A 25,371-nucleotide genomic window follows, 5' to 3' on the forward strand; every position below is an offset into this window, starting at 1 on the left:
GATGCTCTAAGATCCTATTCTGTGGTCCTGCTCTTCATCCCATCTTTGCGGCAGATTAGGTGGGCAAATACAGGAAACGGGGCCTTTTCAGTGCTGGTCCACAACCGTGGAATGCCTCCCCTTGGGGGATCTGCCAGACTCGGTCTCTTCCTGTTTTGGGACAGGAATTGAAGAGAGGTGGCTGTTGTGGTTGTTTTTAAGCCAGCAAGCTCCTGTTGTAAACCACTCTGGGGTCAACTGATGAGTGGCAATAAGCAAATCTCTAAGATAACCAAAGAAAAAAGAAGCTGATTTAAAGAATTGTTCTACTTTACTAATATAGGTGTTTTAGTGCTGCTGCATTGCGGTGTTTTGTATTTTTGCATTGTTTTTATTTCCCACATAGGTTTACTATTGCAGGGTTAGATATTCCTGTTTTGGGAAGCCATGTGGGTACATTTTGCAGAACCATTGGACACTAGTAAGAAATAGCAGAAACTCTCACCCTTGTGGTGGGGTGGAAGAGAGCAGAGAGGAGGAGACTCCTATATTACATAGCTCTCCACAGCAAAGTCTGTGTGTAATGTGTCTAATTCCATTGCCCCCCAGGATCAAGTTTGCCCCAAGTTGAGCAGATAATGAGAAGCCGTTCCAGCAGCTTCAGTGGACATTCGGCATGTAAAGCAGGATATTTCAGTACAGGGAGGTCAGGCCTTCCCTCTTTTTTCTGCAGAGGTGATGGACAGATTCCTCCCTGTTGTTTTGCAGAGCTGATGTTGGCCAGGCCAGCTGCGGCAGTGGCGTTACTGGGGAAGCAACAGCAGGACGAGAACATGGAGCAACTCAAGGTAGGAGCATGCAGGCGTGGGAGGCCGGGTTCAACAACCGCCTTTCCCAGGGCAGGGAGCGAGTGGATGCCTTGATCATATTCAGCTGCTCCTGCTAAACACCCATGAAGGGGGCAGCCAGTCAGAAAGCGCTTTTTGCAATGAAGTTGAGGAGATTGGGGTGCCTCACCGTCCTCCCTCACCTGCCCACAGGCAGGAGGACTGTTGCAGTGAACATCCTGCTGCAAATTGCACCCTCCCTCCTGCAGTTCTGCAAGTGTTTTCCTCATGTCCCTCGCATGCTGCTGCTTGCTGGGAAGGAGAGGAAGCTTGAAATTCTTCTTGCTTTGATGTCCCTGGCAGCATTCCTGTGTCAGTCTCTACAGCCACAGCAGGCGCTGTAACTTTCCCTCTGCTTGACCACACCCCAAAGGCACACTCCTGCATTGTCTCCTGGGACAGGCGGATGCCAGCCATTTCACTACAGTCACCACTATCTGCTCTTTTCCTTTCTAATGGGCACAGGCAGGCAGGAGTCAGCAGGCTGCCCCTCCCTCGCATGCTTAGGAAGGCTCAGCTGTTGGGTTGCTTTTCCCCTCTTACGCAGCTAGCCATGAACTGGTCTGATTTGCGGATCCCCATCAGTAAAGAGTTTACTTGTGTGTGAGAGCGTTAGAGAGAGAGATTTTTCTGGGCATCTTCTTTCCTTCCTTGGTTACTTGCAGTCCTTACTCTTTCTCCCCCACTCTCCCCATATGAATGTGAATGTAAGCCCCCCGCCCTTTTGCACAGCACTAGTGGAAGGCCCCCTCCGACATCCTCTGACTGTTTGTGAGAACCTGGGCCGTGTCCGTGTGCTGGGGAGATTTGCCTCGGTGAACAAAGGCCGCCTGGGTGAAAGAGCTGACAGGAGCTTGACTCTAAACTCTCTCTCCCCCTCTCCCTCTTCCCCTCGAGTTCTCAGGAAGCCTCTCCGCTTATCATAAAGCAGCACATGGCAGTGAGAGCTGCCCGGGAGGTGAGGGGTGGCTTCCTGCCATTCTTCTGCTGAGCAGCTCCTGGGTTCTCATGGGCGGCCATGCCAGGATCACAGAGGCTTATTCTCAGCTGCCAGAAGGCAGGCAGGCAGGGGGCCTCTGTTCTGCGCTCGCCAGGGAGAGCGGGGAATGGTTTAGCTTTGCCTGGTCCGGCCGCAAGGCTCCAGGCCGCGGACATGAGCCGATTCAGCGGACTGTGCAGAGTGTGCTCGGAGCAGCGCTACCGGCAGGTCGGTTGCATGCGAACCCAGGAGCAGGTGTGCATGAGGTTCAAGGAGCATGGCCTTCTCCAGTGGGTGTGTTGAGAGGAGACGGGAGCCGCACCCCACGGAACTGGCTTTGGTGCTGGGAAGGGCCCATCCTTCTCCCTGCCAGGGCTGAATAATTCTGTGGACCTGCCCCACTCCTCTGGGTGGCTGACTGGGCTTTCTAAGAGGAGTCGAGGGTGACCTCCTTGATTGTCCCTGCATCATCTGAAGGCTTGGACCCTGGGATGGGTGTCCTCCCTCCCCTGTCCGGGCAGGGAATGCCCCTGAATGCTGCTTGTTGGGGATCCCAAGGGGGTCGAGCCCTGCCGTGGCACTCAGATCCTGTGCTTGGCCCCTGTGAGGACAGGAGGCCGGGCTAGACAGGGCCCAGTTGACCTGATCCAGCTGCAGCCAGGCTCTTCTAGTCCCATCGCTTCCTTGTTGAGAGAGGCTGGCTTGCCTAAAGGCCTCTGACAGCCCAGTCCTAGGTGGGCTGGCTCAGGGAAGTCAGCCTCACTACTTTCCATTGAATTGGTGCCCTAGTCACCATGCACTGGGTGGCAGCTCTGGTGACTTTGTAGCTGAAGTGAGATTCGATCTAGGGAAGTGAGCTCAACCGCACAGCGCCGTCTCTTGTTGCATATTGATTTGGTCTCGTTGTTTGTGTGTGTGAAAGAGAGGGAGAGAGAATTGTCTTTTGAGGGTTCAGAAGGAACCCCCTCCCAGCCTTACATGCTGCCCTCATCCCATGTCTAGCAAGAGGCTCCTGGGAATCTCACAGAAGCAGGGCAAGGCGGAGGGTGGTAGGAATCCAGCTTTCTTCTGTTTGTCGCCACCAGTGGCTGCTAGTCAAAGGGATGCTGCCTTTGACTCCAGGTGCCCCATTGCTAGCAGCCAGCCACCTATTGGACCGCCTGATCTCCCCTCATGTGTCCAAGCGGCCTTTCTTGGGAGCTTTCCCCTCATTGAGTTCCTAAGGGGCAGCCCTGCTTCTGCCACACTGTGCTCTGAGGATGCCTCTTGCGGTGTGTGGGTGTGTGGGGTGCCTCCTGCAGAGGGGTCTTTCACTCTGAACCTTTTGACCCTATGGCTTTGGAGTGATGAGATTGTGACCTGGAGGGAGGGTGAGCTGCCCACGCTTCATCTAGGTCCCCCACCTCTTTCTGGCCCCTTGGCCTTGGGGTCCAGTTGGGCATCAAGGAGGTTCCATCAGGTCCCTGGATCTCCAAAAGATGAAGCAGCAGCTAAATAGGGCAAAGGCTGCCCTGTGTGTTTGCCATGATGCAAACAAATCTTTAGGGTAGGAACCCTAAAACACCCTGAATAAAGCAAAGGTGGAGGAGGAGGGAGGCAGTGTATCAACATGCAATCCTTTGCAGGCTACTCAAAAGTAAGCTCTGTGACTTCAGGGTGTAGGATTGTGGCCTTTGTCAGCTTAGAGGGGTGCAGCCTTTCCAGTTACACAGAACTCCTTTCCAGGTCAGTTCAAGAGGGAAACCCAGCTAGATGGGCGGGGTGTAAATAATAAAAATTTTTATTATTATTATAGGGTGGAGGAAGAACTCTGTGATTCCTCTGTTGTGCCCAGGGGAAAACTTGGCTTGGCTTCTCTTCAGGTTGCTGTCGTGAGATAGTTTGTGTTGATAACTAGCGGATAAAACGTACAATGTGAAACTTATCTCTTCATTCTTCTTGATGAAGTGAGGTTTGAAGGCTGGCATGCTTTTGTTCTTGCTGAAGTGGGTCCCCTAAAAGCTCGAGCCTCAGAGCTTGACTGGATTGGGCTGAGGAGGATCCGCTAGGTCCTCCTAGCCAAGTGTTCTGCTTTCTCTCCACAGTGACCGGCCAAGTGGCCGCCTCTGCCCCTCCAGCAAGGCCAGAAACAGTGCATGAAGCCAGCAGCCTTCACCCACACGGCTTGTTCTCCATCAACTAGTATTCAGAGATAGACTGCCTCTGAACATGTAGGCTCTCTGCACCTGTGATAGAAGCATGAATTGCACTAGTTTCCCCTTTAAACTATATTAAGCTTGTAGCCACAATCACAGATTGGAGCAGTGAGTTCCACAAGCTAATTACACGTGTGAAGAAGTAGTCATTTTTCCTGCTGGTCCATTTCCTCTGTGTGGCCCTGAGAGAAAGAGGGAAGCGTTCTCCCCATCTACTACCGGCGTGCTTTATGTAATTCTTAAATCCTTTCAGTTGTCTCATCTAAGCAACCCACAAATGCTTCAACCAGGGAACTTGGGCTTCAACTTCCTAAAGTCGTTCTGTCTGCCTTTTTCTGACTATGGCTCCTTCCCCCCGTCTTTCAAACCACCCTGTGGCACGGACCATGCACTGCCCTTGGACCTCTGCAGAATCACCAGGGAGTTGCCCTTTTGCTCCCAAGCAGGAAGAGAGTGTCCCGCAGCCCCTTTGAACAGACTCCCTCCTCCTTTGAGCAAGCCCTCGTGGAGGAGCTCTTAGTGAGGGTCTTCCTCGGGAACCGGAAGGGCAGATCTTTCCCCTTTGCTGGTCAAACAGGATACGCAAGAGACAGTCATCTCTGGAACTACTCAGGCTCCACATGGGATGCAAGTCCAAGTCTGAACAGTGTCTGTGGTCAGACAGGTTTCCTCTCTTCCCATCAGCAGCCCAGTCAAGATGCCTCTGCCTGCTCTCATGGGCCATTGAGCTTATTGGGTGCTTAACATGAGCTCAACATGAGTCCACAGTATGATGCCGCAGCAAAAAACAACAGCCAGCTAATGCTATTCTAGGCTGCATCAACAGAAGTATAGCGTCTAGATCAAGGAAAGTAATAGTTCCACTCTGTTCTGCCTCGGTCAGACCACACCTGCATCCAATTCCGGGGGCCACCATTTAAGAAGGATGTTGACAAGCTAGAACTTGTGCAAAGGAGGGCAAGCAAGATGATCAAGGGTCTGGAAACCAAGCCTGATGAGGAACGGTCGAAGGAGCTGGGGATGCTTAGTCTGGAAAAGAGGAGATTGAGAGGAGGTGATATAGAGACTTTCAAATATCTCAAGGGCTGCCACAGGGAAGAGAGAGCAAAATAGGTTTTTCTGCTTTGGAGAGTAGCCTTTCGAACCAGAGTAGACTTGAACCAGTGGCTTCAAGTTACAAGAAAGGAGATTCCGACAAATCACCAGGAAGAAATTTCTGACAGTAAGAGCTGTCTGACAGTGGAGGTTGTGGACTCTCGTTCCTTGGAGGTTTTTAAGGAGAGGTTGGATGGCCATCTGCCAGCGATGTTTTAGCTGAGATTCCTGCATTGTAGGGGGGTTGGGCTAGATAACCCTTGGGTCTCTTCCAACCAACTCTACCATTCTATGATTCTATACTAAGACCCCTAGACCCTTTTCACATGTGCTACTGGTAAGCCAGGTGTCCCCAGTCTTATATTTGTTCACCTGGTTCTTCCTGCCTATGTGCAGAACCTTACATTTGCCCCTATTGAAATTAATTTTGTTAGTTTGGGCTCAGTTTTCCAATCTGTTAAAGGCATCTTGAATCCAGATTCTGTCTTCTGCAGCATTCACTGTCATGAAGGGAATAAAACTAAAATCATGAGGAAATAGCGCCAGGGGCATGACCAGGATGCACAGGGCTCCATGTCAGACCTTGGCACATCTCCTGGAGGGAGGGGTGCAGCTGGGGTGGGGAGCATCCATGCTCCTGTTGTGGTACAGTGTGAGTGGTGACAGGATCCTGGCTAAGCACCCCTTTGGTTTGACTCAGTGGCCCACAGGCACCTGTAGTCTCTGAGGCGGCTGAAAGCTCTTTCTGCTGGGGACCAAATCCCTTTGAAGCCCACGCTGCCTAGTGGCCTGGCAAGCCCTGGCTTTTGGAAAGCCCCTTCAGCCCGAAGGCACAATGCTATTTTGAGGAGAGCTGCTGTGGTGCTTCTCTGTGGCAACGGATGTGGGTGAGGCTAAAATAACCTCCTCCTCTTTGTGGTGGTGGAGGCGGCTAAGGTAGGGATTGATAAGATCAGCGCAACCTTTCAGCTTCCTGTCCACGTGTGGCCAGTGGAAAGTTCCTGGTGCTCATTGCTCAAGGAGAGAGCAAAGTGCTCCCCACCCGTGGCTGCCTGCTGAGCCCACACCGGAGGACTCACTTGGCCTCCCAGGGGGGCTTTTTTTGTTGTGAAGGCCGAACAGAATGGCTGTGGGCACAGTTGCAGGGTGTGCGCTTGGGGATAGTGGAAGAGATCCCACTTCCCTCTCCTGGGGTTCAGTGAGCATGTGCAGAGTGCGAGTGTGCATGCATCCCTTTTGTCTTTCCCCACCTGCTGCACAGACACGACCAGTGAATGCAGAATGCATGAGGGGCAGCTGTTGCTGTTTGTTAAAAGACATAACTTCGTTGTTTCTTTCCAGATTACAATCCCCCGTGGCAAGAATGGGTTTGGGTTCACCATCTGCTGTGACTCGCCTGTCCGTGTGCAGGCAGTGGACTCGGGTAAGGAGGCCAGAGGTGCCTGGATGGTGGATTAGTTCGCTTTGCAAAGGGGCTGGGCTCTGGGCTCTGGGCTCCAGCTTCTCCTGCCTCTTGGCACTCTCCTCCTAGTCTAGGGAGTGGCATGCTGGCCGTGCGCTACACAACACAGGTCCACTTCCTCCCGCCACTCATGGCTCCAGCCCGCAGACTTCTGACTTCAGCATTATTTAGGCTCTGGAAGCTGGCAGGGTCTGCTTTTGAACTAACACAGAAACGTGCACCGCTTTCCCTGTTTCCCTTCCTGTCTAGGAGAGCTAGGGTTTCTCCTAATTCCTATGTTTGAGTAGTTCTGTTTGGCTTCCAAACTGCTAGGTACTCATCTACCCAAGTTTGCTTTGGTGGGAAAGGCTATGAAACCAGTGTGCCTGTGGTGCAGACATGCCCTGTTTCTCCCACCCCACCCTTTGCAGGTGGCCCAGCAGAGAAGGCTGGCTTGCAGCAACTGGACACCATCCTCCAACTCAATGAGCAACCTGTCGAGCGCTGGAAGTGTGTGGAGCTGGCCCACGAGATCCGGTGACTATGACACACGTGTGGAGAGGGAATTGCAGGGGCGGAACCAGGATCCCTGGATCCCTCGGGGTGGTGTACATGGGTGGAGAGTAAGGGGTCTCTGTGCCTGTGTCTGAGTATGGAAGGGCTGCTTCTGGGAAACTTCCAGACATTGGCAAAGGCCTGACGTGTAGGAGATGTGCAGATGTTGCAAACACTTTATGGTCGTCATGGGGCCAGCACAGAGAAGATCTCCTTCGCAACATCTTGAGAGTGGGTCTGTCTGTGGCCCTTTCCATCTTGACCTTTCCTCCCACATTTTCCATTACTGAGACCTTTGGAAGAGCCTCTGCACACTGCTCCCTTCTCCACACCTTGCCAGTATCTGAGGTGCTTTTTGGGAGGGTTGCCAGGAGGCTCCGGAAACTCCCTCCCTGGGGAGCCTCCTCAGAACCCTTCATCTATCAGCAAGCAAATCATTCTTTGTTTTGGAGAAGGCTCTGGCCTGATTTCCAAGCAAGGGTGGGAGAGACAGGGCAGAAAGGGGGGGGGCACCAAGAATGAATCTGTGTCAATGCCAATCCTATTTCTTGCAGGAACTGCTCCCGCGAGATCATCGTGCTGGTCTGGCGCATAGTCCCTCGGGTCAGACCTGGCCCAGAAGGCGTCATCCGCCGCTCATCCTGCAAATCGACGTACGACTTGCAGTCACCGCCCAACAAGCGAGAGAAGAACAGTGCATTGCGCTCCCAACACCTCGATCATCGCCAGAGCTGCCACATCGTCTATGGTGGGAACGAGGGCCTGGCGCTCAACGGCTGGGAGCGCTACACAGAGCTTGGGAAGGTCTCCCAGCAGCACACCATGCCCTCCCCTTCCCGAACACCCTCAACGAGTGGGGGCGACAAGAACTACATCATCCTGGCGCCTCTCAATCCAGGAGGCCAGGTATGGAAGCAGAGGTTGGCTACTGGTCAGGTGGCTCATCTCACCTCTTCTCTGGTCTGAAATGCTCCACTTGCACACTCTCCTCTCAGAAGAAGTGCAATTGGCCGGTCAGAGTCTCCCAGATTGTCATTGTTTTCATGTGGGATTAAGTCACATCCTGACAAATTTGGAGTTCTTGTGAAACAAACAGGCTCCTTCCCCTTGCGATGAGGAAAATGGTAGGAATGCGTTCTTGGGCGGGTGAGATGTAGCATTTGCCTAATACAGGCATGGCCAAACTTGGCCCTCCAGACGTTTTTTTGGGACTACAATTCCCATCATCCCTAGCTAACAGGACTAGTGGTCAGGGGTGATGGGAATTGTAGTCCCAAAATATCTGGAGGGCCAAGTTTGACCATGTCTGGCCTAATACAACATTGTCTCCCCACAAACACCTCAGGATGAAACCTCATTAAGCAGGTTGCCTGGAAGGGAACCCCTTTCACTGTCAGAAGTGAAAATACAAGGCCTTCATCCACAGAAGCAGCTCATGAGATGATTAAAACTGGTCCTGCAGGGGACAACAGGCTGTGGGTGGCTGGATGCTCCAGAAGAAGAATGCCTGCATGCAGAGAATTGGATGTCAGCCTGGAGGTCAGACTGCAGCGTAGCTCTTTCCCTGGCACATTTGCTCTCTGTGTAAAAGGAATTCCTTTTATATCAAAGAGAAGTTCATGTGTTGAGTCTGCCCTGCAGGCTGAAATGCAGTAGTTCAGGTGCTGTCTTTCCAGAGGATGCTGCTGGGCCTTTGGCCCTCCATCCCATCATAGTCCTCTGCTGCTACCCCCCTCCAATAGCCTTGGTTGGGCCTGAGCTGCCCACCTGAGCATGTTGGCTGTGCATGGACTACCAGAATAGTTCTTCAAGGGTAGGGACATCTTGTCCCAAACAGTGCTGACCTATATTTCAAAAAGAGAAAGGCTGAGATCTCAAGATCTGCATCCAGCATTAGAATTGCAGGGTCTTCCCAAGCCCAACAGTGTCTTCTGAGAGCAGGGAGGAGGAGGTAACCCCGGCTCTCCTGCCTTGTGTCTTCCAGGTGCTGAGGCCCATCTACCCGGAAGGCAAGGCCCCTGGAGGTGAGTGAGTGAGTGAGAAGGGGGTCTAGCTCCATTCTTGCCTGTGTCTCAGGTTTTGCTCATTTCTGGGTTGGAGGTCCAGCTTTTCTTGAGGTGGCAGAATATTAGGTGAGGCCAGGAGCAGTGAAGGGAAATCTTAGGGAGCCTCTTTTCACTACTTTTTGTGCTTGTTTTCTTGTGTTTAGAGCACAGAGCAATGGAGAGGAGTTCTAGAGAAGCTGGGAGCCGCAGCAGGTGGCCTGTTAGCTGGTTGGGCTCCCGGAGTCCCCAGAGGTTTGCCTTCTCGCAAACAGCATCTCATTACTTGTTGGGAGTCATGTGTATCCCAGCCTTCCGCAAAAGAGGTTGCGGGGGTGGGGAGGTGCCCCAATTTTGTTATTGTGGCAGCCCTGAGATCAGAGGGCCTGGCTCCACGGAGGTCGCCCAGGGAGCTTCATGGCAGAGCAGGGATCCAGAGCCTCCATCCATGCAGTCCATTAAAGCAACTCACTCCTGGGAATGCAGGGTGGGGGGGGCGGTGGAATTGCAAAGGGCTGCATGCGAGGAAAGAACCCTGGGCTGGGCCAGGCCAAAGAGTGGGGGCTCTATAGAGGGTTTCTGAGCCAGGAAGTCCCTGCTTCAGATCTCGTGTCACCCACTGACTCACTCCCCCCATGGGCACTTACCCACATCGTCACTACGGAGAGGGTGATAATGCCGACCTGCCTTGCAGGGCTGTTGTAAAAACGGCTGTGCTTTATTTGCCTGCCACTGTTTGAGACCTGCCAGTTGAGCATCACTGCCCCCTCCTAGAGTCTCAGAGGCCTTTCCCCATCTCTGCAGCAAAGAGTGGCGGCTTCCAAGCCATTACCAGTGAACATGACTTGGTGCAGACCATTGTTTGTCTGAGAGCAAACAAGCCCTGTTCAAACGGCTCATGGAATGGTCCAGTTTGTTTACTTTGGAGCGGCCCTATCTGCTTCCCCATCTGCATCCAGGAGTGTTTGGGTTCAGGGGGACAAGGGAGGTCAGGGAGGCTGCTGCGCTGGTGCCAAGGCAGGCTCTTGAATGTTTGCCTTTCCCAGGGCAGCATCAGAGCAGCTACGAGGGGCCTGCTGTGTGTGGAAAGGCAGCTGAGGGCATGATGCCTTGCCAGCAACACTGGCACATTCCCCCAGGTGTAGCCCTGAGCACCCCAAGACTAAAGAGGCTCCACATTGGCCATCCAGCAATGGCAATATCCTTAGCCCAAATCATCACAGTCAACACTTGTAAAAGTGGGAGTGATGAAAGCAGGCGAAGAAAAGGCTTTGGGGGCCACTCTGCCCATGATAAGGCCAGCCTGGGAACAGAGAGGCCCTGGTGGAAACGGTACCAGCTGAGCTGCCGTGTTGTTTTCCAAGTCCTCTGTGGCAGGAGCAGCCACGTAGGAACTTTGCCAAAGCGACTGGCCAACAATGAGCCGGATTGACTCACCGTTTCCGCGAGGCTCCGTTTCCTACTGACTCTTGGAAAGCGTCACGCCCTGAGCAGGCACAGGGGACGGATGGAGAGAAATAAACACATAAGAAGCCATTCCTTGACGTTTCCGGGGAGGCCAAGCCAGTTAGAAGTGTGGCGCGGGGTGTGCACAAGGTTTAGTCTGGGCACTTTGCTCTCGGAAAGAGTCAGTGACATCTGCCCTCCCCTCCCCTCTGCCGCCTGCTCCTGCTTGCCCACCAGAGGGGGAGCTGCCCTGTGTTCCTTGCAGGGGCTTCTGTTCTTCTGGACAGACCTGATAGTGGCTGCAGCCCAAAAAACACTCAATTCATTATATGCTGCGGAGTAAGCTCCCTTGAGCACTGTGGGGTTTACTTTCGAATGAACCTGCATCAGGTTGGGCTGTACGCCTTGCAATCCTTCTCCTGCTGTGTTTAAGGTGATTACAAACTGCAGAATGGGGAGAGGATTTTTCTTGTGCTGGTGGACTCCTGCTCACTACTTTCCGCACTGTTTGAGGGCTGGGCTGGGCATGGAGAGTTCTGTGAAGGGACCCCCTGGCCTCTTTTCCTCTTACAAAACCAAGCTGATGGGGGAGTGAGGTGTAGAAGGGGTATCCGGACCATGGCAGAGGCCCTGCTCCTTGGCTCTCTCCCATCCCCTGGCAGGGCTCTGTCTTCTTAATGCCTTTCCCCAGACCAGGGGAAGTGAAGAGGCTGGCATGTACTTAAGGGGACTGTGTTTCCTGATGAATCTTGACGGTTGAGTCAGGCTCCTGACAGATGCTGGTAATTGGACAGGAGGCTCATCCACACTTCCCCTTGTCCTGTGCCTAGAAAGTACAGGGCTGGGCAGTTTTCCACTTGACCTGGGCTTTCTAGGCACAAAACCCAGCAGTTTCCCCTTTGCCTGCTCTTTTCCCAGGGAAATTCCGCTCTTTAGCACTGAATCAGAGCAACAGGAGAAAACCCGAATTACCGTTTGCTCTGACTGAGTGCTAAAGAGCAGGTTTCCTGACTGGGTGGGGTGGGGGAGCAACAGGACAAGAGGAAGTGGGAATAAACCCAGAGTGGTAATGGCCCACTTGGCCGTTCTGATCTGCAGAACTGGCACTGCTACAGGTGCCTCATAATACTCGCTCCACAGTTGTAAGAAATCAGTCTTTCAGTGTGCAGCACCTACACTTTGGAACTCCCTGCTTATTGACATCATGCAGGGCCTTTGCTGTATGCTTTCTGGTGCTTCCTTAAAACATTTTTGCTTAGACAAGCCTAACCAAAGATCCAGAAATTTTATCTATGTTTTGATCTCTTTTTAGTGCACTATTGGTTTTAATGATCTTTTGAATGTTTTTTAATTCTTTATTGATAATTTAATAGTTTTTTTCAAAAACTGTTTTGTGGTTTACTTGGATGCCTTTAATAGAGGATAAGACAAATCCGTGGGGAATAAGTTGCTGGAAACTTCTGGGGGGAGGTAGCTGCTGTTTCGTTCAGGCCCTTTGGCCTGATCCAGCTTCAGGGCTCTTCTTGTGTTCTTACAAGGTTTTTACTTCAGTCAAGCAGTAAAGGTAAAATGGTAAAGGACCCCTAGACGGTTAAGTACACTCAAAGGCGCCTATGGGGTTGCGGCACTCATCTCGCTTTCAGGCCGAGGGAGCCGGCGTTTGTCCACAGACAGCTTTCTAGGTCATGTGGATAGCATGACTGAACTGCTTCTGGCTCAATGGAACACCGTGACGGAAGCCAGAGCACACGGAAACGCCGTTTATCTTCTCGCCACAGCGGTCCCTATTTATCTACTTGCACTGGTGTGCTTTCGAACTGCTAGGTTGGCGGTATATAATGTTGTTACACAAATTAATTAGCATGATCTAGTACAGCTCTCTGGCAGGGCTGTGACCACAGCAGTCCTGCAGCAGAGGGAACAATAAGCTGCCCCCCTCTCCCCCTTTCCTCCAGGCAATCCATGCAGAAGCGGGTCCCAGGGCAAGAAGTCCCGGCTCATGAAGACGGTGCAGACCATGAAAAGCCACAGTGGCAGCCGCCCCCAGAACTGCACCCTCGTGAGACCTGGCATCCCACACTCCAGCTATGGCACCTACGTGACGCTGGCCCCCAAAGTGCTGGTCTTCCCCATCTTTGTGCAGGTAAGTCTCAGGGAGGGAGGGGGGGAGGGAAACCCTTTCTGCTGGATAGGCGCTTCCTCTTGTCCCTGCTGTGCTTGCACCTCAGTAAAGCAGTGCTCTGTGTGCTGCCTCCCACAAAGTGCTATTGGCCAAAGTACTAAAGCCAGGGTGTGGGGGGTGGAAAGAGAAGAGGGACTTGCATAGTTGTGGGGAGAGAGGTGTTAGGAAGACCCAAGGAGGAGGCTCAGAGCCCTGCTGCAACTGCTGGGCCAGAGCCCTGGGCTGCCCAAGCTAGCATCCCTCTTCCGAAAGAGGAAGCTCCCAGCCAGGGCTCAAAGCAACATTGCTTTGTTGTCAATTTGTTTCCTCTTCTCCTTTGAGGCAGCCCTGGGAACATTGTTCTAGGGGGCAACTCTAAATCTAGCAAGTAAGTAAAGGCTGCTCCTCCCCAAGCCACTGTGGCATCACTGCTTCTTCATGTGGAGGCTCTGTCTAGTCCCCCTGACTCCTAGCCATCGATAGGGTTGGGGTTAGCCCCAGCCAATATGCCCACTGGGCAGGGACGATGGGAGATGTGGTCCACAGCATCTGGAAGGCACCATCTTGGTGGCCCTTGGGCAAGGGTCTTTGATAATGCGGGAGAACCAGCTTTAAGCAACTGTGGGGGAATAGGGAGGTTGGGAGGTTTTTATTTTTAAAAAACAAACAAACCTGGGGAGCAGTTACTTAAAAGTTGAGTTAGAATGTGGCCGGTGTGGACCTGCTGTGAGGACATTAAAAAATAAAAAGCCCTGACTGAATGATTGAGAGTGAGCCTTCATGGCTGTGGAGTGGAACATCCTTTTGTGAGGACCCCTTACTCCGCCAGAGTCCTGCAGCATTTCCCTAGGAAGGGTCCAAGGGTGCCAGTCTAGGCCAGAATCCTGCTCTCGCAGTGGCCAGCCAGAAGCTCACAAGCAGGGCCTGAGAGCGGAAGCACTCCCAGCAAGCAGCATCTGGAGGTGCCCTTGCCTCTGACCATGGAGGCAAAACATAGCCAGTGTGGAAAGTGGCCATTGGGAGCCATACCCTCCATGCACTTGTCTTAGCCTCTTGCCTCCCCACTCCCACCTCGAGCCTTGATGTGGCCATAGCTATGGGCAGAAATGGTCCACAATAGAAAGTGTCCTTTCATACTGCATCACGGTGTCGTCCGCTGGTTTGACATCATCTGATAGGAAGCGCCTACAGAGGGTGGTGAATACAGCGCAAGATATTATGGGCTGTCCTGTGAATCTGCTGGATGAAATAGCGGAATAACGTTGCCTCAGGAGAGTGTGGAAAATTCTCAGGGATGATTCACACCCTGGCCGGCACTTTCTTGATCTCCTGCCCTTGGGCAGAAGATACAGAAACATGATTAGTCACACCAACAGGGTAAAGAACAGCTTCTATCCCTGGGCTGTTAGTCTGCTGAATGAAAAGATAACAGCAGGGCAACTGACTTTCGGGTTTGGTGTGTGTGTGTCAGTAAACGAGGGGAATTAAGACTAAGAGAGCTGAGTGGGGGGTGCTTGTGTATTCTCACCGTATACAAGTTGTACAAGTGACAATAAAGTATTTCAATTTCAAATGTCCAGCGTGGCTGCATCTGTGCACCTTGGCAAGGGAGGATCTTCCCTGTGCCCAGCCTCACCCTGAGATGTTCAGGGGCTTTGAGGAGAGGAGCTGGGAGAGAAGAGCATTGGTGGCCATTGGTGGCTGGCAGCTGTGGGCCTCTCGCCTCTCCTCTCTTGTGCCCTCCACACTCACACCCCTCTCACAGCAAGCATCTTCTGCCTCCCACATGCCTCTTCCATACTCCCCCTGATTGCTTTCAGTCACTGTTGTGGCTGTTGCAGCTCAACAGTGATAACCACACACACAGGGGCAGAGTGTGAGAGATCTTTTTATAGTTCCTGTGTGTGATGTAGGTGTTGGGGTTGCAAGGAGCCATCACACACTCATACACAACCCGGCCCGCCCACACCAAGCCCTCAAAGGCATCTTGTTTTCCCTCTGCTGGACTTTCCACCTGCAAGATCCGGTTTGTTATCAGGGGCTTCCCAGCCTCTCTGCAAAGAGGAGGTTGGTGGGGCTCTCAGGGGGCTGGCGTTGTTCTTCACACCCAAGTCCCAGGTGTGCCTCCCTCCTTCTCTTCTTCCTCCTCCTCCTCCTCCTCCTCCTCCTCTTCCTTTCAGCCTCTGGACCTTTGCAATCCAGCCCGGACACTGCTGCTGTCAGAAGAGCTTCTCCTTCACGAGACACGGAACAGACCAACCAAGGTGAGGCTCTGGGCACTTGTTGGTGCTGGTGAATTGTGTGAGGCGGTGTCTGCTTGCTGATGGCAAAGGAAGCCAAGGCCCCCTCTTGCCTCCTCTGCTGCCAGCGGGATACTGGAGCCCACCTCCAGAAACATGAAGATGGGGCAAAGTGGGGAATCTGCCAGGGCAAATGTGCCCCCACTCCATTGGCAGCAGAAGCAGCACTGAAATGGGGCTTAAGAGGTCTGGCATGGCTTTGGGCTGAGGTGGCTGGATCTCCTCAGGTAGCCCCCCAAGAAGTGCTGGTTCCCCAAGGCCAGAGCTGAGAGGAGCTTCTTGCTCCGGCCTCACCCTCCTCCCTGGTCCTGCTGCTGTGCTTTGCACCAGCCCAGGGGACATCTCCAGCCATTACTTCAGCTCCAGGATTCTTTGGTGGGCTCATCAATTTCTGTGTGCTGCTGAGATCATCTTAAGGAGACCGGAAGCAGGAATTTGAGGGGCAGGGTGCAGAGGAATTAGTCACCCAGCAGCAAGCAGTCCAAGCATTTCTGTCAAGCGTGGACCCCCTCTCCCCCCCCCCCCTTCATATAGGCTTCAACAAATCTGGTTCTGCTGCCTTGTTTGAGATTGCAAAACAGTCGTTTGTGTGAAGTCTCTGTCAGCCCTCCTTTGTGGCTGCTGGGGGGCTCCTTGAAGATAGTTGGGCTGCACCGGGCACTTTTTTTGACAAACACTTCTCTGCCCCTGGACATTTTGCAACAGCAGAAGGAGCAGAGGGACATCACTTCTCCTGCCTCCCTGTCCCCATGCCAGGCAAAGCCTTTGCCCACCAAAGGTTTGTGCACCAGGCTGCCCCTGGAAGCTTTGCGGGGGAGGTTGCCACCTCTTCTAACCCCCAGCTTCTCTGCCCATCTCTGCTAATGTTAAATGTACTCACATTTATATGCTTCCCCCACCCCACATTAAGAAAGAAAGAAATTCCCTGCATGTAGATAGGCAGTGTGTCAGGGGAATGGAGTCCTTTGTCCTGAGGCACTTGCTTGCTTGCTTGCTTGCTTCCTGCATGCAGAGAGGGCTTTCCAGTAGGAAGTGGGGAATCCACCCCAACCCCTTGCATGCAAGAGCCATGAGGCTCAGGAGGATGACAGGGGATCCCTCTGGCAGGGATGACAGAATGGGAGAGAATGGCAGCCACCCCTCTCTTCCGAGGAGGAGGAGGCCCTGCTGCGAGTGGAGAGCCGGGGCAGGGAACGGGCCTTTCATGGAAGTGGGTGCCTTCTGCCTGCTTTTGCCTCTGGTGCAGGCTGGGGGCTTTAGCTGGTGTCTTCTCTCCCAGAGGGAAATGATGATGGTTTTGGTATTGTTCCTGAATTTGTCTGTGATGTACGTTGTATGTCCCTAGAGGGCAAACTGGGGTGGTGCTTCTGGCATGATGGCCTTCAGGTGCTTCCAGGGCTTTGCTCAGAAAGTGGGTAAAAGTAAATGAGCTGAAGATGCCACCAAAGGATTCTTTAAGAGCGGGGAGAAGATGGCGGGTGGCCGTGGAGGGAGCCATGCCAAAGCCAGTCCTTCCGCGGAATCCTGATTCTGGCTTGAGCCACATCCTGTCTAGACTTGACGGTGGTTCCTGTAGTCACAATCTGCTGAGATCTTGGTCCCGGGTTTCCGCTGCTGTGTGCTACAGGAGGCCCTTGTGCTCTTGGCTCCTTGGCCTGGCACCCTACCATCTCTGATGAGAGAAGGAGAGTCCAGGGGGCTCTTGTGTCGGCAACCTCCTGGCAATGCCATCGGGGCCGTGGGAAGGAGCCTCTGGGATGCTAAGCGGAGGCTGCACGTTCAGGGACAGATAGTTGGAGGCTAAGCCTCAGAAGATCCCCCAAACCTAGCCTGGCATCCTCCTTACTACGCTGGCTGTCAGACGGATCAATCAGTTGATCATCTTAACAACTCACACGGGGAGTTTATAGGCAAATGCTCTTCCTAGTTCTATTAAAAGTAATTGCTCTTTGGCTTGCCCATCCACTGTAGTGTTGAAGCAAGAACTTAGCAAGAATTTGGTTTATATAAAACAGGGGGCAAGCAAGCTCTTTTTTTTTACCAATCTCCTGAGAGTTGCATCCCAGTGGTGGGTGATGCCACACACAAAGGCACACAGCACCCCCTCCTGGCTGTCCTGTGCAGAAGGTGTCCTTGTCCATCCCTGCCCTCAGCTGATCAATCTGATGTTGATCTGCACCCCCACCCTGGAGTTGGGCTCAGCTCAGTCCAGTGTTAGGCCTGGCTTATTCTCCCACCTTTTGCCACTTCCACCAAAGCTGGGTGGCCCTGCGTGCCTCAGGTGACCTCCCTGTCCTCTTCCCACCTTGGCCAGGTGACTCTCTTCATCTACTCAGACTTGCTGCTCTTCACCAAGGAGGATGAGCCGGGACGGTGCAATGTCCTCCGAAACCCCCTCTACCTGAAGGATGTTAGAGTGCAAGAAGGTGAGTTGTGGCAGCAGGGGGTTAAGAAAGGACACAACACCTGCAGGTGCCAGGGCACCTCTGCTCCTTCAGGAAGTGGGCTGAGAGCAAAGATATGCAGCCCTCTCCTGATTGCTTTACAGAAGGGGTAGGCAACCTAAGGCCCGGGGGCCGGATGCAGCCCAATCACTTTCTCAATCCGGACCACGAACAGTCTGGGAATCAGCGTTTTTTACATGAGTAGAATGTGTCCTTTTATTTAAAATGCATCTCCAGGTTATTTGTGGGGCATAGGAATTCATTCATTATTATTTTTTCAAAATATAGTCCAGCCCACCACATGGTCTGAGGGACGGTGGACCGGCCCATGGCTGAAAAAGGTTGCTGACCCCTGCTTTACAGCAACCGGTGTTCAAAGTATACTGCCTAAGTACATGGAGGCTTCATTTATTTTTATATATTTACGTTTTGCTTTAAATCTTGCCTTCCTTCACGGAACTCAAGGCGGTGTACATGATTTCTCTCCCTCTCCCACCCCAAATATTATTTCAACAAGTTTAGGGTGAGAGATAAGGTAAGGACTGTGTCATCCGGTGAGGTTTCACCCAGACCTGTCTCCCAGCAAGCTGCTGTCATGGCCCACAACCATGGACAGACCTCTCCTCTGCCACCCTGTATTCACCCGGCTCTTTCCCTTAAAGCCCCACCCCACCCTGTGATCGAGGGCTGTGGCCACCAATTGCAGGACTGAGTTGAGCGTAGAAGGAATTCCTTTTGTCACTACGGGACTTAGCACTGACCTGCTAAACCAAGTATTAGGAGGCTGTGCGAATTCTCTCTGCCTGTCATGCCCGGTGCTGGAGCTCATCGTGAACTTCTCCTTTATTCTCTTAGAATGGCAATGGCGCCCACCTGAGAGGTGCCGGAGCCGAGCTCCTGTGATGCTGCCTGAGGCAGCTTCTTTGTCTCTCCATATGTGAGAGCTTTGCTTCTGAGGGCTGAGAAACTCTCCATCTCTTTCCTTTTTGCTGAAAGCAAACAAAAGCAGATAGGAAGCGAAACCCGGTTGTTCAGTTGCCAGGAAGAAAAAAGCATTTTGCTTGTGGGAGCCACTTCAGAGTCAAGGGAAAGCTAAATTCTTCTGATCTGCTTCACTTGCAGCTTCTTCAGAGGATTTGAAGTTCTGCATCCTCTACCTGGCGGAGGTGAGCATTGGACAGAGCACAACCACACTGTGTTCTGTAATCGCTTTCCAAATGCTTCCTTTACTTGAAGCGCCTGAAGCACTTCCACCTGTTTGGGGCAGAACTGGCCCTCTAGAAAACCAAGCGGGGGGGGTGGGGTGGGGCAGAAGGTGAGCTGGCTGGGGAAACTTCTTCCGGGAAAACCTCATTTTACCACTGAATTGAAGCAAACGTCAGTTGGGTTTTCTCCGGATATATGTTTGCACCAATTTAGCTCTGAAAAGTGGGTTTTCCAGGGGGAAACGACAGAGCAAAGCCAAAACCGCTTGGACCCATGCCTGGAAAGTATGGGACAAGCAGGAAAGCATTGGGACCCAGGCTTCCTACACAGGGGGCAAACGGAAGTGTGGATCAGCATTCTCTCTCCCTCGGAAGAGGTAGCCTGTTGTGTCTCTGGATGAGCCTCTGTTTTCGGATTTCTTTCTTCCGTCAGGAGTCCCTGGAAATGAAGGAGAAGGGAGAAAGTCTAATCACCTTTTAAAGGGGATTTAAAGGGAAACGTAGCCTAATCCACACTTTCCAGAGCAATGGATGAATGGAAACTCAGCTACCCTTCCCAACTCCCTCTTCTTCCACTTTTGCAATGCCGTTCTCCAGTCAAGGAATGTATACAAACATACATGTGTATAAAAGCAAACATCAGATACAAAAATGAGGGGAATTATTTTGCAAAAGTGTGTCTGTTAGGCAAACTTGCATGTAGAGATATGTGAATGTGGAAAAGTTCACACAAAAATGGCGATTAATTTTCAGCAGGGCTCCCCACTCCCCTTTTAATGTCAGAAACTGATGTGGAAATGCAGGGAATGATCCTAACACTGGGCAAACGAGACACCGAAATGCTTAAGGGCATAGGAAGGGACGGGTGTCACTGTTGCCCTCGTACCCTTTCCTGGGCACCTCCCTCCATTTTAATTCAGAGGGAGAAATGTGAGCCTCACCTGGAATAAATTTGGCAAAGGCAAAATCTAAACATGGGGTGTGTGTGTGTGTGTGTGAGAGAGAGAGAGAGAGAGAGAGAGAGTGTGTTTCAGCCCCAGTGCCAAGTGCTGTCTGTTGGTCACAGAACCTCCTGCCCTCCGGGGTTTGGGGGGGAGGGTTGTGTACACCCATGTATGGAAAAAGCACGGCAGAACCATCTCGCCACCCCATGTGGTTAGCAGTGTTTGCACAGCGTTCCCATCTCCCGCCCAGCCCTGATCGAATTGAGTTGCAAGCCGTTAATCCCATTAGCTGTGGGATTAGGAGATGGGCTCCTGAATTGCTCTTGATGGAGAGCACTTGCAAACGTCTTTTCAGATGCCTCTTGGGGCACATTCTGGTGGTGAGCTGCGCAAATAGTGTATTCATTCGCTGCAACAGCAGCACAGCCAATCCTGCCCCCTGCCCAGCCGGCATTATGCCTAGTTAGCCTGAACTGATTTCCCGTAATTCACCCTCTCCTTCTCTGAGAGACACAAGCATGGAGAGGGCAGAGCTGGCTGAGCACGCACATGTCCCTTCCACATAGAGGAGGCTCCTCTCTTGCAATCCTTCATGGCGCCGTTTCTGCCTCATGCTCCGCCCGCGTGGCTCTAGAGCGCAGGGGCTTATCCTCTCAGGACTAGGTGCTGTTCTGTCTGTCAGGTAAGCTTTGGTCTGGATTTAAAGACTAATGCTATGGGTCAGGCTAAAAAGAAGTCTGTGTTGCTGCACACAGAGCTGTAACTTTGTTGAGTTGGCAGCAGCAGCAGCAGCAACAACATCTGTGTCTCATGCCACAGAGAGAACCTTGCGATGCCCCTCTGGGCATTCTGCTCCTGCGGGAGGGCAGGGAGGTGTGCTCTGGGCAGTCTGTCCTCCATGGCGAGGCTTGGGCCAATTCAGACAGCCCTCCATGCTGGGCATGTTGTGGCTGCAGAAAGTCAGAAGCGATCCCAGTTTTGAAAAAGCAAGGATGGGGGGATGGAGGGGGCAAAGCCAGGCCATGGTCTTCCTGCTAAATGACCCTTGATTCCTCCTGCAGCCACCCTTGTGGCAAGTGTTCTGGGACCCCATAGGGCTCCTTTTAAACTTCCTGTGCAGCTGCTGCAAGTCAGAGGAGCAAAGGCGTTCAAGGCAAAGGAGACACCTGGGTGCTGCAGAAGACTTTTGGGACTTGTCAGGATGTGGGGTCCCTAAATAAATGAGTGAACTACTTGTCACTGCAACATTCTGCCCATCAGAGCTTGCACATCCTGCTAAAAGGGTAGCAAGATGAAGTGTCGGTAAAGCACATAGGCACAACCCCCCCCCCAACTATGATACGATTAAACTGTGCCCGCCTGGCGACAGGCTGCCGTGGCGCTTTGTCTCAGCAGCCCCTGTGGCGCTGAGGGCAACCTTGTAAGTGGATGATAAATCCCTGCCAGTCAGTTTCCTAGCCAAGGAGCCTTTTAGCTGAAAGACGGGTGGCAGCAGTGACGTCTGCCTTGCCGTCAAGGGGAAAGGGGGCTGTAAAATGGGAAGAAAGCTCTGTGGGTGGGTCCGTCCCTGTGGAGGGTCGCTTGACAGCCTGGCCCATCGTGATTGTTCAGCAAGGTCACCGGTGAGCAGAGTGAGAAGCCGGCCTGGTTCACCAGACTTCCATCTCCCTTTCCTGCCGGGGCAGCCCAGACAAGAGCAACGGGAAGGCCTCAGCAAGGTCTTCAGTCTTGGATTTTAGCAAGTCTCCCGTGGGAGGGGAGCTGCACTGCTGGGGGGGGGCAGCCCTTGGGCGTGCCTCTTCTCTTGCTGCCTCTGTTGCCAGAGCACAGGGACCTCCTCGGACGGAGGCATGAGCAGCCTCTGTGTCTCTCAGGTGTGCTGGGCTTAAGCTGCCATGAGGGCTCCTCTGCTCGGAGGGCCCACGATGCGGATGTTGCCTTCAGAGAAGGAGGCCGGCTTATGGGCCCAGGGCTTGGCTCCAGGGTCTGGCTAAGGGCAGGTGTCCTTCTGTGTCCCTAGAAGCTGGAGTGCGTGCTCAGCTTGGAGGCTCACTCCCAGGAGCAGAAGAAGAGAGTCTGCTGGTGCCTGGCCGACAGCATCTCCAAGCAGCAGCCCACGACCCCCACAGCTCCTCCAGCCGAGAGCAAGGTAAGCAGCCAGGGAGGGGGTGTGGTGTGCTGAGAGGGTCTCGCATCACTACCACCACCTACCGTTCCAAATTTTGAAACCCCTACCCCCTCAAAAGAAACCTGAAGTTCAGTCAACCGGCAGATCAGTCAACTAAAGGCATAGATCAATTGCAGTACTGTTGTAGGAACAAATTGGGATTGACTGTGTTTTTTATAACAGTACATAGGAAGCTGCCTTTATGGTGAGTCAGACCACCTTGCTCAGTACTGTCCACTCTGACTGGCAGCAGCTCTCCAGGGTTTCAGGTTGGAGCCTCTCCTAGCCCTGTCTGGATGTGCCTGGAGTAAGTGAGGGGAAATCTTAACTGATGCACAGCAGGTTAGTTAAGGGCAGGGGTAGGCAACCTAAGGCCAGGGGGCCGGATGCGGCCCAGTTGCCTTCTCAATCTGGCCCACGGAGAGTCCGGGAATCAGCATGTTTTTACATGAGTAGAATGTGTGCTTTTATTTAAAATGCATCTCTCAGTTATTTGTGGGGCCTGCCTGGTGTTTTTGTTTAGTCGTTTAGTCGTGTCTGACTTTTCGTGACCCCATGGACCAGAGCATGCCAGGCACTCCTGTCCTCCACTGCCACCCACAGAATGTGTGCTTTTATTTAAAATGCATCTCTCAGTTATTTGTGGGGCATAGGAATTTGTTCATTATTTTTTTCAAAATTTAGTCCGGCCCACCACATGGTTTGAGGGATGTTGGACCAGCCCACAGCTGAAAAAGGTTGCTGACCCCTGGTTAAGGGGATCTTGGATAGCAAAAGGAAATGTTGTGATGACTGCTCAATGACTGTGTCTTCCTTGCTTGCTAATGGCCTGCAATGACTAACTGTTGCCTTCTCAGCGCTTGCTAATCATTAGAGAATTGTTTTTCCCCAAAGGCCCCTGGTGGCTGGTAGCTTCTCCTAATGGAGGTGCAACCCAACACCAAGGGTGGACGGAGGCCGCAGTTCTGCCAGTAGATGCAGAAGTCAGTGCAGTTTTGGGGGAAGCCCACCAGCTGTGCATGGGGGCAGCTGCCCTCCTCCCCGTTTGCCCTGCCAGTTGCTGGCATTCAAAGCTGGACTGTATTTGGACCTGGAAGTTCCTTATATCTGACAGGATATGGGTTGCCCTCTCCTTCACAGAAGCAGCAGAAGCCAAGAGAAAGGCGCAGTCTTGCTGCTGCTGCTACTGCTGCGAGAAGGGCAGGGCAGGGGGGGATTTTCTTCCCACGGGGATTGTAAGTTTTGTCTGGGTACAGAGGAATAGAGACTGCAGTCCCTGCAAGGACTCAGAGAGTAGTTGGGGGTTGATAACGAACACCAACCCCCACCCGCCCACCTGCTTCTGAAAGCCTGTCCCTCCCCTCTCCCCAGACACTGCATCCTGCAGTGCATCTTGGGAATTGGGCAGCTTCTGCCGTGCTATCTCCTTGTTTCCTGGACCACTTTACTGTCTTTGGGGGAAACCACACCTCCTTGTTTCAAAGGAGGCTGCTTCTTACTTTTCCTTGGCAGACCTCCCATGCTTTTCATGCTTACTGCTCCTGCAGAAATTCAACAGACAAAGCACATTCTGCACAGAAATGAGCAAGGTCTCACCTGTTGATTTCCCTCCTACTGTGCCACTGTCAAAGGCATGGGAATCCTGCCAGGGGAGAAGGGATGGCATCCAAGTTCCTTCCTCTGCAGCCTGTTTCCTGGTTGCAGCAGGTGCTCAGCTGGGCTGCCAAGAGAAGGCTGCCCTCTGGGCAGGGAGGGGCTGATGTCCACTGCAACCCCTGGCTGGGCAACCTGAGGGCTTTGCTTCCTCAAGCCAAGCCTGCCCTGAAAGCCTTGCTTTTGTTTCCAGGGAGGGAGAGAGAGAGGGACGGAAGGAAGGAGGGAGCAAGCAAGCAAGCAGTGCCTGCCTCTGGGCAGCCAAGATCAATTGGGCATCTGGCGCTATGAGCATAATTTGAATTGGCTGCTTTCTGGCAAAGGTCCTGACGAATGCTTAATCCAATGACGAAGTGATTTAGGGAGGACAATGAAATCTTGTGTGAGTGTCCCTAGCTCACTCCCAGCCAAGGAGAGATGCTCCCCGCAGAAAGGAGAGGCAGAGCAGCCAGCGGGAGGGCCTCTGCCTCCCTTCGTGGCTCTAGCCCACCTGCGAGGTAGGCACCTGGCGCCTGGTCAGCAGCGCCAGACCCCTTTGCCTCTCTGCCCACCTCAGAGGGAGTGAGGAGAGGCCACGTGGCAGCCTCGGAGGCAACGGCGGTGCTTCTGCCCTGCTTTCTGCCCACTCCGAGAAGGGCCTGGGTGATCTCTGGTGGGTATTCTGGCTTTTAGCAGTGAGGGTGAACTGTGCCTGAGCAGGGCTGGCACAGCTGCTGGGCGGGTATGAAGAGCCTATGTTGCTCCAGGCCATGGGAGAACGAGGCTTCCTTTCTCTCTGGCTGCTTCTAACCTTCATGCAGGTTTCAGTTGCTCCTCTCCAGTGCTTTAATATGAATGTGTTTGATTGCAGTTTGTTGACAGCTGTTTGTGTGCTGCCTTGAGATTTTTCATTTGGGACGAGAGATTTTGAAATGTTGCGAGTAACCACTTCCCATCCCTAGTGAAGCTTCCTTCTAGGGTGGTTAGGAAGGGGGGACGTAATTTTGCAATGAATGGCCAAGAGGGCAAACCTGGTCTGTGTTACTGGGGGTGAGTGCAGAATCCACTGTGTTTGGGTGTGTTCACATGCAGGTGTGGTTGTTTTGGACCAGTTCGTGCTGAGCTGAGAGTGTGATCTCAAGGACTGGGAGTGGAAAGGGGAGGGCTTAGCCTAGTCCCTCCTGTTAAATTACAAGAGTCTACAAATTATTTCTGTGGTGTTACTTTAAAAAAAAAGAAAAGAAAGAAACAGCAGGACTCAGAAGAAAAACTGTAAGGCTGCCCACTTTTCTGCACTGGTTCTGCTGTTGTGCTTTAAAAGCAGCCCAACAGGTAGAAATTAAACATTTGCCACTGTTTTATCTCCCTGCTGAGAATTTTTTTTTAATTGTGCTGTGCGAGGCAACTGGGGCAAGGCGGTTTGAGCATATAACGTCAATCCTGGCCCGACTGCATTGCCGGCCAGTTAGTTTCCAGGTCCAATTCAAAGTGCTGGTTTTGACATATAAAGCCTTAACTGGCTTAGGATCGCAATACCTCAAGGACTGCCTCTCTCCAATTGTGGCTGTTTTGCAGAGTAAGTGCAGGTGCTTCGATTGTGAGGGCCTGTATCCTTTGAAGCTTCCTTAAATTGTGTGAAGAGGTGAGCAAAGGATGCTTTGATTTTCACCAGTGAAATTCAGGGTATGTGGAATAGGTGGCTGTGAGCATCCTTGGTTTTGTCTGTTGAGTGTTATGCAATGGAAAAACATTAGAGGTTCCGAACATCCCATCCGTTGCTCACCACAGAAGTCACTTCTGCTCCCATTCCAGTCCCTTAACGCACCTTGCATATTTTTTGTTACAAAAACAACAGCCGTGATGCAGAAGGGACAGATGAGGTCGCAGAAAAACAGAGCG

General features: G+C 52.6%; 1 protein-coding gene across 12 annotated transcripts in view; it reads left to right on the top strand.

The window, feature by feature from the left end:
- Nucleotides 1–25,371, top strand: part of RGS3 (regulator of G protein signaling 3) — a 72,848-nt gene that overhangs the window by 23,952 nt on the left and 23,525 nt on the right. For 9 of the 12 annotated variants that reach the window (XM_077933636.1, XM_077933603.1, XM_028704649.2 and 6 more), the window contains 10 exons: nt 748–827; nt 6,477–6,558; nt 7,008–7,113; nt 7,686–8,037; nt 9,116–9,155; nt 12,575–12,762; nt 14,961–15,044; nt 17,395–17,506; nt 18,647–18,690; nt 21,694–21,822. In XM_077933636.1, coding sequence (XP_077789762.1) covers nt 748–827; nt 6,477–6,558; nt 7,008–7,113; nt 7,686–8,037; nt 9,116–9,155; nt 12,575–12,762; nt 14,961–15,044; nt 17,395–17,506; nt 18,647–18,690; nt 21,694–21,822 — 1,217 coding nt within the window. Of the gene's footprint in view, nt 1–712; nt 828–1,887; nt 2,074–6,476; nt 6,559–7,007; nt 7,114–7,685; nt 8,038–9,115; nt 9,156–12,574; nt 12,763–14,960; nt 15,045–17,394; nt 17,507–18,646; nt 18,691–21,693; nt 21,823–25,371 lie in introns of those variants that run through there. The other 3 variants (XM_077933867.1, XM_077933893.1, XM_077933927.1) reach the window with 2 other exon arrangements.

This window comes from Podarcis muralis, chromosome 1 (genome assembly GCF_964188315.1).
Source record: "Podarcis muralis chromosome 1, rPodMur119.hap1.1, whole genome shotgun sequence".
Classification (NCBI taxonomy): domain Eukaryota; kingdom Metazoa; phylum Chordata; class Lepidosauria; order Squamata; family Lacertidae; genus Podarcis; species Podarcis muralis.